Here is a 13,050-nt window from a genome sequence, read left to right on the forward strand (position 1 = left end):
AAATAATCTTAACTTGCAAACCGAGAGATTGCTGCAATCCTCCCTTGCTTCTCTTCGTTCGTATGAGGGATTGCACTCAATTGTGAATAGGGCAACACCTTAACTCTAGACTTTGAAAAATGATAAGGAATATGATTTCAAATGTTAGCAAAATGATAGCAAATTGATATATGTTCGATGCAAAAGTGAGTGATGAAATTGTGAGATAGGAGGGTGGTTTATATAGATTTTTAGGAAATCCATAAATGGTTCAAATCAATTTGGGAAAATTATGATCAACAGATAAGGATGAAAGAGATAGGAGAAATAATCAAAAAGTTTCCAATTGTAAATTGATGAAGGGTGCTCCCCTTAATACCATAAACTCATAAGAGAAACAAAGAAACAACAACAAATGCAAGAACAAAATATGGATTTCTAATTTGCGCCGCAAATGCGGTATTACAGAATTCACAAGTATAATATTCTAACCCACATGGGCACCTTCAGTACAATAGTTTGCAAGACAAGCTGTGAACTATCACCTAGAGCTGTCCTAGACAATGTTTGGGCCTTTCTTAAATAGGTAGTTTTATGCTGCCCGAGAAGGCTCTAGACAATGAAACTTAGTACCTAGGGCCAATAGACCTTAACAAAACATATAGAGTTGGCCAAATACATCTTTGACAATTATTTCAGAAATTTTGGGTAGCCAAACTTCGGAAAGCCATAACTCACAAACCGTTGCTCTGATTGGCTATTATAACCACTTTTCGGAAATGCCAATTTTTGACCTACAGGCTTAGAACCGTGCTAGCGCCTTCCATCGAGTTTTCGGGCCTCATTCGGGCACTCTAAGGCATCCAACGGTGAGTTCGAAGATTTTTTGCAAATTTGTCCACCAAAAATCTGCAATTACTTCTCCGATACTTATGCTTGAGCAATGAGATTTTTATGGTAGGCTTACAACTTTAAAATGAATCTTCCTGTAGAAAATGAGAACATTTTGAGCTCATATGACAAACTTACTAAAAATGGTAAGCTTCCAGAAATAGTAACCACCCTATCTACTAGTCCTTATTAAAATAGAAAAGACTGAAAATAAAATATTTTTGGATGGTGCAAGATTGGCCTTACACCCAGGATGCTCTTGCATCAGACACCCAGGGTAATAAAATATCCTCTCTTGCTAGCCATGATTAATCCTCTATTGGTTTCCCTTTCCATTTGACTAAGTATTCTTCATTAGTTCTGTTCCGTGTACTTTTACCAACATGATTGTCCACTATCTCCTCAATCTTCTGTGTAGCTGAACTAGCTGCTGGAATATTCCATTGCACTTCTGCAACTTCATCTCCATCACCTCCTTCATAATACTCTGTTAAATTTGAAATATTAAATAGTGGTGAAATATTCAATTTAACAGGCAACTCCACTTCATATGCATTTCTAGAATCATGCATTTTCACTATCTTGCATGGTCCAAACTTCTTCATCTTCAACTTATTATATGTACCCACTGGAAAACACTCCTCTCTCAAATGAACCATGACTTCATCTCCAATCTGAAATTCCTTATATCTCCTTTTCACATCTGCCTTAACCTTATATTGTGTATTCATCTTTATGATGTGCTTCTCACCTCCTCATGGATGTTCTTCAAATGTTCGACAAAATCTTCTACTTCAGCACTACTTATCTCTCCTTTATCCAATTGTCTCAATTCAGAAGCATTTCTGGGACTATTTCCATATACAATTTGAAATGGTGATTTACCAGTACTCCTGTTGACAGAATTATTATATGCAAATTCTGCTTGTTGCAAAATCATATCCCATCCTTTTGGTTTATCTCTAATCAAGCATCTTAACAAGTTTCCCAAACTGTGATTTACAGCTTCTGTCTATCCATTAGTCTGTGGATGATGTGACGAACTAAACTTCAAATCTGTCTTCAACTTCTTCCACAATGTATGCCAGAAATACCCAACAAATTTGGTATCTCAATCTGAAACTATACGCTTTGGCTGACCATGTAGTCTCACAACTTCTTTGAAAACAACTTTGTTACATACACAACATCACTAGTCTTCTTGCAAGGAATAGAATGTGCCATCTTTGAAAACCTGTCAACCACCACAAAAATAGAATCATGCCCGTGTTGTGTCCTCGGTAATCCAAGAACAAAATCCATGTTGACATCCTCCTACGGCTTCTTTGGTACAGGTAATGGCTGATACAATACTGTATTCTGCTTCACTCCTTTCGCCATTTGACATACTCGACAACTTTGTAAAAACTTCGTTACATCTTGCTGTAACTGTGGCCAATAATAATTTTCAGCAACCAAAGCTATAGTTTTATCTCTGCCAAAATGTCTAGCCAATCCGCCACTATGCTTCTCCTTGATGAGATTCTCTGTCATTGAACTTCTGGGAATGCACAACTGGCTTCCTTTGAACAACATATTATCGTGGATCATGAAATCCAACCACTTTGTCCTGTCAAGTGTAACAGGTTGTGTAGAAGCCTTCTACGCTTCACCAAAATTAGGAACATTTAGATACAAAGTACTAAGTTCCTTGAACCCAACCACCTCTATCCACATTTTTGTCTGTAAAAGTTGTCTTCTACTAAGAGCATCTGTAACTTTGTTAGATTTCCCATTGCTGTGTTTCAAAACAAATGTATAACTCTGCAAAAACTCAACACACTTTAAATGTGTTTGGTTCAATTTTCCTTGACTATTCAAATATTGCAAAGCTTGATGATCAGTATACAAAACAAACTCCTTAGGAAGAAGATAGTGTCTCCACTTCTTCAATGCTTGAACTATAGCATAAAATTCCTTATCATAAACAAAATATTTTCTTTTTGCATCATTCAACTTGTCACTGAAATAAGCAACAGGTCTACCTTCTTGGCTCAAAACAACTCCTATTGTAGTAGCACTAGCATCACAGTCTACTTGAAACACTTTATTAAAATTAGGAAGTGCTAAAACAGGCTGCTCCATAACTTTCTGTTTCAACAGATTAAAACTCTTATCTGTTCCTACAGTCCACTTAAACTCTTTCCTATCCCCTCTCATTGTTTTAGTCAAGGGTCCGCAAATATTGCTAAAACCTCTTATGAACTTCCTGTAAAATGTAGCCAGTCCATGAAAAGATCTTGCTTCTGTCACACTCCTTGGAGTAGGCCATTCAAGGATAGTCTTCACTTTTTCAAGGTCCATTTTCAGACCTTCTGCTGAGACTACAAATCCCAGGTACACCAACTCCTTTACAAAATTGCACTTCTTTAGGTTTATCAACAACTTTTTTTTCCTCAACTTATCAAACATCTTGCGAATATGAATCAAATGCTCCTCCAATGTCTTACTAAAGATCAATATATCATGTAGGTAAACAATGACAAACTTACCTAGAAACTCCTTTAGTACCTCATTCATGAGCCCCATGAAAGTGCTCGGTGCATTGGTTAGCCCAAAAGGCATGACTAACCACTCATACAGTCCTTCCCTTGTCTTGAAAGTAGTCTTCCACTCATCACCTTCTTTGATACGAATCTGATGGTAACCACTCTTTAGATCTACCTTTGTGAAATACTCAGCTCCGCTCAAACAGTCCATAATATTATCCATCCTTGGCAAAGGAAATCTATACTTGATTGTGATCTTGTTGATAGCGCGAGAATCTGTGCACATCCTCCGTTCTTCTTTGGTGTTAACACTGTTGGTACAACACGTGGACTCAGACTCTCTCGAATCAACCCCTTCTGCAACAACTCATGAACTTGCATGTTCAACTCTTCACTTTCTGCTGGTGTCATTCTGTGCGCTGCCTTGTTTGGCAAACTAGCTTGTGGAACTAAATCCATATGGTGACTGATCTTCTCATTGGGGGCAATCCATCAAGTACATTATCTAATACAATATCGGAAAACCCTCCCAACATATCTGCAACTTCTGCAGATACCTCCTCTACTTCTTTACTATCTTTAGGAATTATAGGAAAACACATATCCTCATGCTTCATACTTTTAAGAAACTCTTTTACATCAACAAAAAATATTCTGGCAGCACTCCATACCTTTTCTTCTTTATCCTTCAATGGCTTCAACTTATGTTTCACTCCAACCTTAGTTAGAGTGTAGGTATTTGCTTGCCCATCATGTACAACATGCTTGTCAAATTGCCACGACCTACCCAACAACATATGCATATGTCCATAGGTATGATATCACATAATACCTTATCTTGGTAGCTTCCAATCTTGAACTTCACCGAGTATTGCTCATTGACCATGACCTTATGGTCATCTTGCACCCAAGCAATACAGTATGGATGTGGGTGTGTCTGCCTCTTCAGTTCCAACTTGGTGACCATCGTTTCTGACACCAGATTGTCAGTACTTCCACCATCAATGATCACATTACAACACTTATCTTCACATCTACAGCTTATGCAACATAGGCTCCATCTTTGCTGAGGTTCATTCTCACCACTCAACGGGACTCTTCGATTAACTAGGACTTCTCCTCTTTTAGCATATTCAAAATGTGAGGATCTGGCATCTCCATCAACATGTGCAACTCTCGGTTGGCCTTCTGTTCTTCGATTTGTCCTTCCTTGGCGCTGGGTACATTGAAATGCTCTATGCCCTTCTTCTCCGTAGTGAAAACATTTCCCATAGAAGCCTCCTCTTCCAGATCCTTGTCCTTTGCCTCTTCCTCTCTGATCTCTATTGTTCTGATCATGGAAACGATTGGAATTGTTTCCCCTCTAGATTTGACTGCTACTTCCAGCTTCATCCTTATTCCGTTGATCATCATTACTACCACCATAAGATTGTCCACCAGATCTTCTACCGCGACCTCTTCCACTATTCTTATTGTCAAACTTCTTGCTCAATTTCTCCTCAACTCTTAGGGCAAACTGGTATGCCTCTTCAATATTGTTCATTTGAACCAAACTCAGCTCGTTCTGAATGCTTGGCCTTAACCCATTAAGATAACGAGCGACTTTCTCCTTATCACCTTTTGCATGGCCGGTTCTAATGAGAACTCGGTAGAACTCTTCGGTATACTCTTGAACAAATTTTCTTGCTTGCTTCAATCCTTGCATTTTTCTTCAACAGATCAAGCTCATAATCCAAAGGAATGAATTGTTGCTTCAATTTCGCTACCATCCATTCCCATTTGATGATTTTGTCCTTTCCCTTTCTATTTCGCTCCAACTGAACCTCCTGCACTAGATCCTCGCATGTCCCTTTAGTCCAGTTCATTGATCCAATCGATCAGCTCCTTTGGATTAAGATTTCCCAAAAATGTTGGAACTTCAAACTTAGGTGTTTTTCTAATCTTGGAGATGGCCCTAAAAAGGCTCTCTTTCTCTGGGTTTAGAACTGCCTCTGCTTCGACATTTTCTTCTATTTCGTCCTCATCCTCGCTTTCATCTCTTACAGGATTATTTATTCCTCTTTGCATTTGTTCTTCCAATGCTTGCATTTGCCTTTGGAGGACTCGGGAACCCTCTGGTGTAACACCTACAACCCTTCCACTACGCTCTCTACGTGGAGGCATTTTCGTGCTTCCGTTGAAACCCTAGTGCAAACTGCCTCACAATCGGCGATCTGTCTACCACTCAGCACAAACCACGTTCTTGGTGCGAATTGCCTCACAATTGGCGATCTGTCCACACACTCAATAACTCTCGCTTTGATACCATTTGATGAATGGTGCTCCTCTTAATACCATAAACTCATAACAGAAACAAAGAAACAACAACAAATGCAAGAACAAAATATGGATTTCTTATTTGTGCCGCAAATGCGGTATTACAAAATTCACAAGTACAATATTTAACCCACATGGGTGCCTTCAGTACAATAATTTGCAAGACAAGCTGCGAACTATCACCTAGAGCTATCCTAGACAATGTTTGGGCCTTTCTTAAATAGGCAGTTTTATGCTGCCCGGGAAGGCTCTAGAGAATGAAACTTAGTACCTAGGGCCAATAGACCCTAACAAAACATATAGAGTTGGCCAAATACATCTTTGACAATTATTTTAGAAATTTCGGGTAGCCCAACTTCGAAAAGCCATAACTCACAAACTGTTGCTCCTATTGGCTATTATAACCACTTTCCGAAAATGCCAACTCGTGATCTACAGGCTCAAAATTGCGCTAGTGCCTCATCCGAGCACTCTAAGGCCTCTAATGGTGAGTTTGTAGGTTTTTCTGAAAATTTGTTCACCGAAAATCTGCAATAACTTCTCCGATACCTATGCTTGAGCAATGAGATTTTTATGGTAGGCTTACAACTCTAAAATGAACCTTCCTGTAGAAAATGAAAACATTTCAAGCTCATATGACAAACTTAAGAAAAATAGCAAGCTCCCATAAATAGTAACCACCCTGTCTACTAGTCCTTATTAAAATAGAAAAACTGAAAAGAATATATTTTTGGATGATGCAAGATTGCCCTTACATCTAGGATTCTCCTGCATCATAAACTGAAAAAGACAAAGGATAAAATTTGAGATATTTTCAATTTTGGAGAAAGTTTTCAAAAATTGAAGGTGGAAACTTTGAAATATTTTCTATTTTTGGGTTTCACAAAAATGATTTTTCAGTTTTATAGAAAATTTAGTTAAATTAAAAAATTAAATTAAATTAGAAAGATGATATTAGTTGAAATTAAATGGAAATTAATCAGAAAATGAATTTGAAATAGGAAGAAACTAAATTAAATTTAGCATTCAATTTAATGAAGAGGAATAAATTAGTTAATTTAAATACTTAATAATTATCATTTAAATTATGGAAAATTGAATTTAATTAACTGATAATGATCAATTAATTAAAGGTTAAATAATTAAATAAACTTAATTATTTAATTAAAATTAGAGATGATTAAATAATGCAATAATTAATTAATGATTTAAGAACCCTTAATTAATAAAAGAATAATTAGTACGTTAATTTAACTCGCAAGTCAATCCATTCTTGGGTGTCTACAGTCTCTCTATCTTTCCCTTCGTTTCCTCATCCCTTTGACCTTTCCGCTCCCCCTCACCCCCCAGTCAATGTTGTATTATCTACAAACCACAAGTGAGACTGAAGTGATATAGTTCCACCTTAATTTCAACCATTAATCAAACCTTTCCTCACCCACAACTTGATGAATTTTCTCTTTATCCATTGCTATAAATGATATGATAAAGGATTCCCTTAGTGATGGCCCCAATAAGAATTGAAATTCTTGTAAGGTTCACTTTTAATAATAATAGAGTATACGAGAAAAGTATCAATACCAATGATCCACGTGATCTACTAACACTATGAAACCCAAAATTTCTCAAGACCTCATGAATAAGGTACCATCGAACTCAATCATAAGCCTTAGCTCTGTCAAGCTTAATAAACACAATCTTCTCTTTGTAAGTATCCATAGAATGAATGGCTTTGGTAGGTACCTCAATTCCCATCCAAAACAATTCTCCCAACAACAAATCTTCCTTTTTCTTTCAAAACCCCCAAAAAAATCGATTGCTCAAGTCTCTCAATGATCAACTTAATAATGATCTTTTAAACAAACCACATAAGGTAATAGATCTATAGATATTCATGAAATAAGATCCTTCCCTTTTTGGAATAAATGCCAAGAATGTAGTATTTATGGATTCAAACAATTATTTATTTATTTTTTAGATTCTAAATGTACCTTGTGGGATATCTTCGTTTACAATATCCCCAAATTCCTAATAAAACAATTTGCAGAAAAACTATCATAACAAAGTGCTTTCCCTTTCTTGAACTAAAACACTATCCCTTCCAACTCATCGAAAGTGATGATTTTATTGATAGAGGTATTTATTTCTTTATACATCAATAAAAAATTACAATTCAAGATTTAAGATCTTCCTTTTGTAAAGCCATAAACATATCCTCAGTAAATAGTCTTGAATACTATCAAGTGAATAAAGGGTTTGATTTCCATTTGAGGATTTGATAGAAGTAATGATAATCCCTTTCCTCCAATCCTTCATAGTGAGAAAGGTGGCATTTTTATCTTCAACCTACAACTAGTCAATAGTAGACTTTTACTTCCAAAAATTCTCCTTCATATCTCCCATTCCTCGAGCTCTTCAAAAAATGATACCTCTAATATGAAGGAACATTTTGTTAAATCATGATCTTTGATATGATAGGTAATAGCTTTCAAACACGACTACACAACGACTTTAACCATAAAAACATTACAAGTCATTGGCTCTTCCACTTATTCAACTTGTATTTGACAAATGAGAGTGTCTTGGCTAAGTCATAGATTAGAGCCCCAACCATATGCTTCCATATGGTTCACCAATCTTCTACAAACTCATGCAAATAAGATTCATGAAGCCACATGAGTTGAAATTGAAAGAAGGATTTTTACAGGACCTCAAGAGAGTAGCAAAAAAATTGATCAACCAATGATCTAAACCTTTTCAATCAAGGATATCTAAATTTATGTTTCAATTATCTTTGATCCAAAAAGTTAGAAACAAGGAACCATTATAATAATCTCTTAGAGATAACATTAGGGTCAACCTCCTATTATTCCAAGTGATAACTCCAGTTGATGGTGGTAGGCCCCCCAAGTTCACAACAATTAAATCACTCAAATGCATGAGCTTGACATCATCACCCCTTTTTAATCCATACTCAAAAAACTAAATAAGTCCCCAACTAAAATCCAAGGGAGATAGGGAGAAAGAGATCTAGCCATCTTGATATGGGACCATAGTAAAGACTTACTTGGAAGATCATTTGGAGTATAAACATTAGTGAGAAGATTAACTTCACTTGATTCTAATCTTGATGGCACCATAGATAGAGAATATATACTTGGTATCAACCACATAAGAATAAATGTTTATGAGCTCAATAGGCAAGCCCCCCTACCAAAGTTTCCTTGAGCCCTAGTACACTAGCACTGGCTTCAAATATTTTTTAGTGGTTTTGTTTTTGCATATTTAATAGAACTAATAACTTTGAAGGGAGGCTTCTTTTGTATCAAGTGGAATTATTCATTAAGCCATGCTATGCTAGTCTTAACCTCGCAGACGAGCTACCATAAAGAGTTTCGATCTGGATGTGGTTTCTAAGGTTCTAGCTAGAATTTTAGAGGCATCATATTCAGACAAGCTACCATAACAAGTCTAGATCTGGATGTGGTTTCTATGGTTCTAGCTAGAATTTTAGAGGCATGATATTTTTGATTTGTTGTCATTGCTCGGAAATCAGTGGCTTCTTTTTGTATCAAGTGGAATTATTCATTAAGCCATTGTATGTTAGTCTTAACCTGACAGACGAGCTACCATGAAGAGTTTCGATCTGGATGTGGTTTCTAAGGTTCTAGCTAGAATTTTAGAGGCGTGATATACAGACGAGCTACCATAAAGAGTCTAGATCTGGATGTGGTTTCTATGGTTCTAGCTAGAATTTTAGAGGCATGATATTTTCCATTTGTTGTCATTGCTTGGTAAACCAGTAGTTAGGTCACAACAAACAATGGATAAAAAGGTAATTACTTATGCTCATGTTTGTATTGAGGTTATTTTGAGTAATCCTTTACCATATTGTATGGAGTTTAGTTGGCTTTGGCAGTGACCAAATGATTTCTGGATTTGATTGTGTAAAGTTTTTTTCACCATCAACATTTCGGATCCGATCCATCATCAGGATGCAAGAGAAACAAGAAGAACAAAAAATGATAGATTGCAGATCTATCAAACATTAAGAACGTTGATGGTGAAAAAAACTTTACACAATCAAATCCAGAAATCATAATTCTCACACATTATCCAACTAAATTATTGACAAATAACATAAAACACTTAAAATGCAATAAGGAGTCAAATATCATAAGCATTTGCTTTTTCCAGGTGTTGTAATTGCGTCCATTGAACTTCTTTCTGCTCTCTAGCATGATGTTCATCAGAGATGCCATCTCAATTGTAGAAAGCCTAGACTATGAAAAACTTTTTGCAGGTCAGAAAACAACAATACACTATTCTGGCACAGATCCGAAGCCCAAAAATTGTCAGCTCAGATGTTGAAACAAATTGCTGATCAGGCATGGAAAACAAAATCTCAAACAGAGGGCACAAATCCTGAGGTGGACATAGAAAACACGACAGTCCGGAGTGAACACAAACATGTCGTGCTGTTTTTTGCGGCCAAAATCTGTCATAAAAATTCGCGAAGCTGTTGCATGGGAGGGAAAAACAAGACACATGGGTTGCAGAGTTTGTAGCTCTTGGAGATCTCAGAAAAGAAAATGCAGGCTTTGTGAAAGAAGTCTCTTGAAAGTAAAAAAGGCTCTTTACAAAGAAAACTGGAGACACCTGACCTTAGGCATTCGGCCCAAAGAAAACCCTGATTTGCAAATAAATCCACGGGTTTGCTAGACGTGACTTTCAGGGCTTGACTAGAGTCGCTAGTAGTCTTGGAGATAAAACAAACAACAAAAAATGACCCAAGTTTCCATGAAAAATTGAATTTGCAGAATGAGTTGTGTTTCAAAAAACCTCTTAACAACCACCCCACTCTGATACCATGAAATGGTAATTGTCCTACTGATTATGAATACAAAGTTACATTATATATAGGCAAACATTTTGCAATGTTTATTAATGAAACACCGTAAACTGTAGTCTAAAATAGCAACTAGCTAAAAAAACTAAAAACTAATGAACTATGCATAAATGACCATTAAATAGTAACATTACTTCAGTAATCTGCACCAAATACAAAAACGAGGATGCAACCCTATCTCATGTGACGATTTCTGATTAATAGCACGTGTAATTTTTTTTTTTTGAGTTTCACAAAACTTATGTTTCTTTTTGACACTTAAAAATGCTCCTGTGAAGCAAGTCAAAATCTTGATAAATAAATGTAGGTTTCTTTCAAGTACCATCTCTGATTCGATCTTATAATGAAATATATTGGCTGTGCTTTTTTCCCAGATTTTGGTGTAGAAGTATTTTTGAATCCAGATCTGGAGTTTATACTACAGAGCTGGTGTTGTTGGAGTGGGACACTGTTGCAAGCACCATGGTAAGCTTTACAAGCGCTCGCTATTATTTACTGTAGTTTTTGCCTTTCTTGTTGGTCATTGGAGACATAGGTTAAAATGATTTGCATTCAGGAATTCCTCGATCTTAGATCATGGTCACTATCGTAGCAATCAGATTTTGAACTAGCCAATCTCTTAGTTTTGTGATCATGCCATCGCTTGTGCGCCTGTATGCAACTTTTCTTATTATGCTGAGAGAAATGGCCTACAGCTACAACTGGGGTGGTGATGCTGTAATGTCTCTTAGTGGTTATAAAATTGGCTGATTTTTAACAATAATATCTTAAGACCTAATTTGTTCTATTTTGTACATTTACAGCTTTGGAAAGGCACAATATTAACGCTTCAAGGAAAAAAATTGTCAGCTTTAAATTAGAAGCTTGTTTTGTTCATTTTAATTTATTTTGAATTAATCATTTTAAAGTTTGATTTAATTGTGCACTATGTTAACTCTTTAGTATTAAAATTAGCTTTTGTGAGGTATACTTTCTCCACATATGTGTATCCATTATACATATACACCTGCATGTGTCTGTATAAATGTGCATCTATATTAACTTCGAATTTTAAAATCAGCTTGTGCTATATTTATATAAGTACACCAGCACATATTGTATTATATGTGTGTGTATACATGTACACATATATCCATATACTCCTTTAAGTGTATTTATGCAATACATGAGTATATGTTTATACATGTAATATGCATTTATGCATGCATACATCCAATACATATGTAACACATGTAATACATGGTGTTTTGTGTAACATATGTTTACAGTGTATACATGAAAAGGTGTATTTCACACAAATACAGGTTTGTATATTTGTTGCACATGGTATTCTTACATATGAATACTCATTATGTATACATGTGTACAGTGTATAAGATTGGGACCTCTATATTAATCTCTTGGCATCTTTCAGAAGGACATACTTATGAAATTTGAGATTATAGTGACTTAAACTGTACACATGCATACACCGTGTGTATGTTGAATGTAGTGTCATTGATTTCAAAGCTAGTCAGTGATTTTTTTAATTAGTGGCAATTATATTTTATGTTTTATTGTTATCAACATCTAAAGATCGGCCAACTTCATATAGAAGTTGTGTAAAATCCTAGGTGATGGAGCCTTAATTTTAGTGTCCATTTTTGGTTTCAAGATATTGAGGTAGTGGTGTTGGCTTTTATGCTTGGAAGTTTCTGGCAAGGAAGAAGGCAAGTATGTTGCTGGGGCGAGTTCTAGGAGCTGTCAAGGCAGAAAAATTTAATTGCTTAAATGTGGATTCAGAAACAGATGAATCTGTGTCATCTGATTCAGAGTTAACTGGATACAATTTCTGTGCAAAGAGATTTTTTTAACAGATGCTTACAAGAAGGAAGGAATTGAGAGGGCAAAATAAGTCAGATATTGAATCAGTGGGTTCGGGTTGTCCATGTTCAGTTTCAGTTCCCTTTAAGTGGGAAGAAAAACCAGGAAGGCCTAAGCCTCAAGTCCCTGAAATGAACACTGTGGCTCTTAGACTATCTCCTGTTCAACAATCCAACAGTGTTGGAAGAGATACCGACTTGGTATCAATTTATCCCAGGGTTCATCTGAGAGGCTCAGAAGCATCCTGTAGCCCAGACTTCACACGGTCAAGTTATATGAAAATGATAAAGTCAAAGGTGAAGGTGTCCTCCACTATCCAGAATTATTCACATGGAGGTCTCTCAGGATTTCATCACCTATAAGCATTTTTGAGAGCCCCGATTGCAGTCCTTTGTGCTATAGTCCTAGTCTCCTCTCTTATTGAAGCAGCAACAACAGGCTTTTAACATTGTCTTCTGCAAGGCATATGCAAAATCATGTTCCTGTTGATAACAAAAATCTTATCTTCATTCGTGCTCAGCCTGGGACATACTGGGAAAAGGTGACAACCCCTTTGGAGAAGCC

At 36.3% G+C, this 13,050-nt stretch overlaps 1 protein-coding gene across 4 annotated transcripts in view; it reads left to right on the top strand.

Annotated features, from left to right (window-relative positions):
• Nucleotides 1–13,050, top strand: part of LOC149530753 (mitochondrial import inner membrane translocase subunit PAM16 like 2-like) — a 129,907-nt gene that overhangs the window by 28,044 nt on the left and 88,813 nt on the right. For all 4 annotated transcript variants that reach the window (XM_089809746.1, XM_089809748.1, XM_089809747.1 and 1 more), the window contains one exon: nucleotides 10,998–11,088. In XM_089809746.1, the coding sequence (XP_089665872.1) occupies nucleotides 11,086–11,088 (3 nt within the window). In that variant the 5' untranslated portion in view covers nucleotides 10,998–11,085. The remainder of the gene's footprint in view (nucleotides 1–10,997; nucleotides 11,089–13,050) is intronic.

The sequence above is a fragment of the Cupressus sempervirens genome, chromosome 11, assembly GCF_028749045.1.
Source record: "Cupressus sempervirens isolate cs-2001-9-10 chromosome 11, ASM2874904v1, whole genome shotgun sequence".
In the NCBI taxonomy this organism is placed as follows: Eukaryota; Viridiplantae; Streptophyta; class Pinopsida; order Cupressales; family Cupressaceae; genus Cupressus; species Cupressus sempervirens.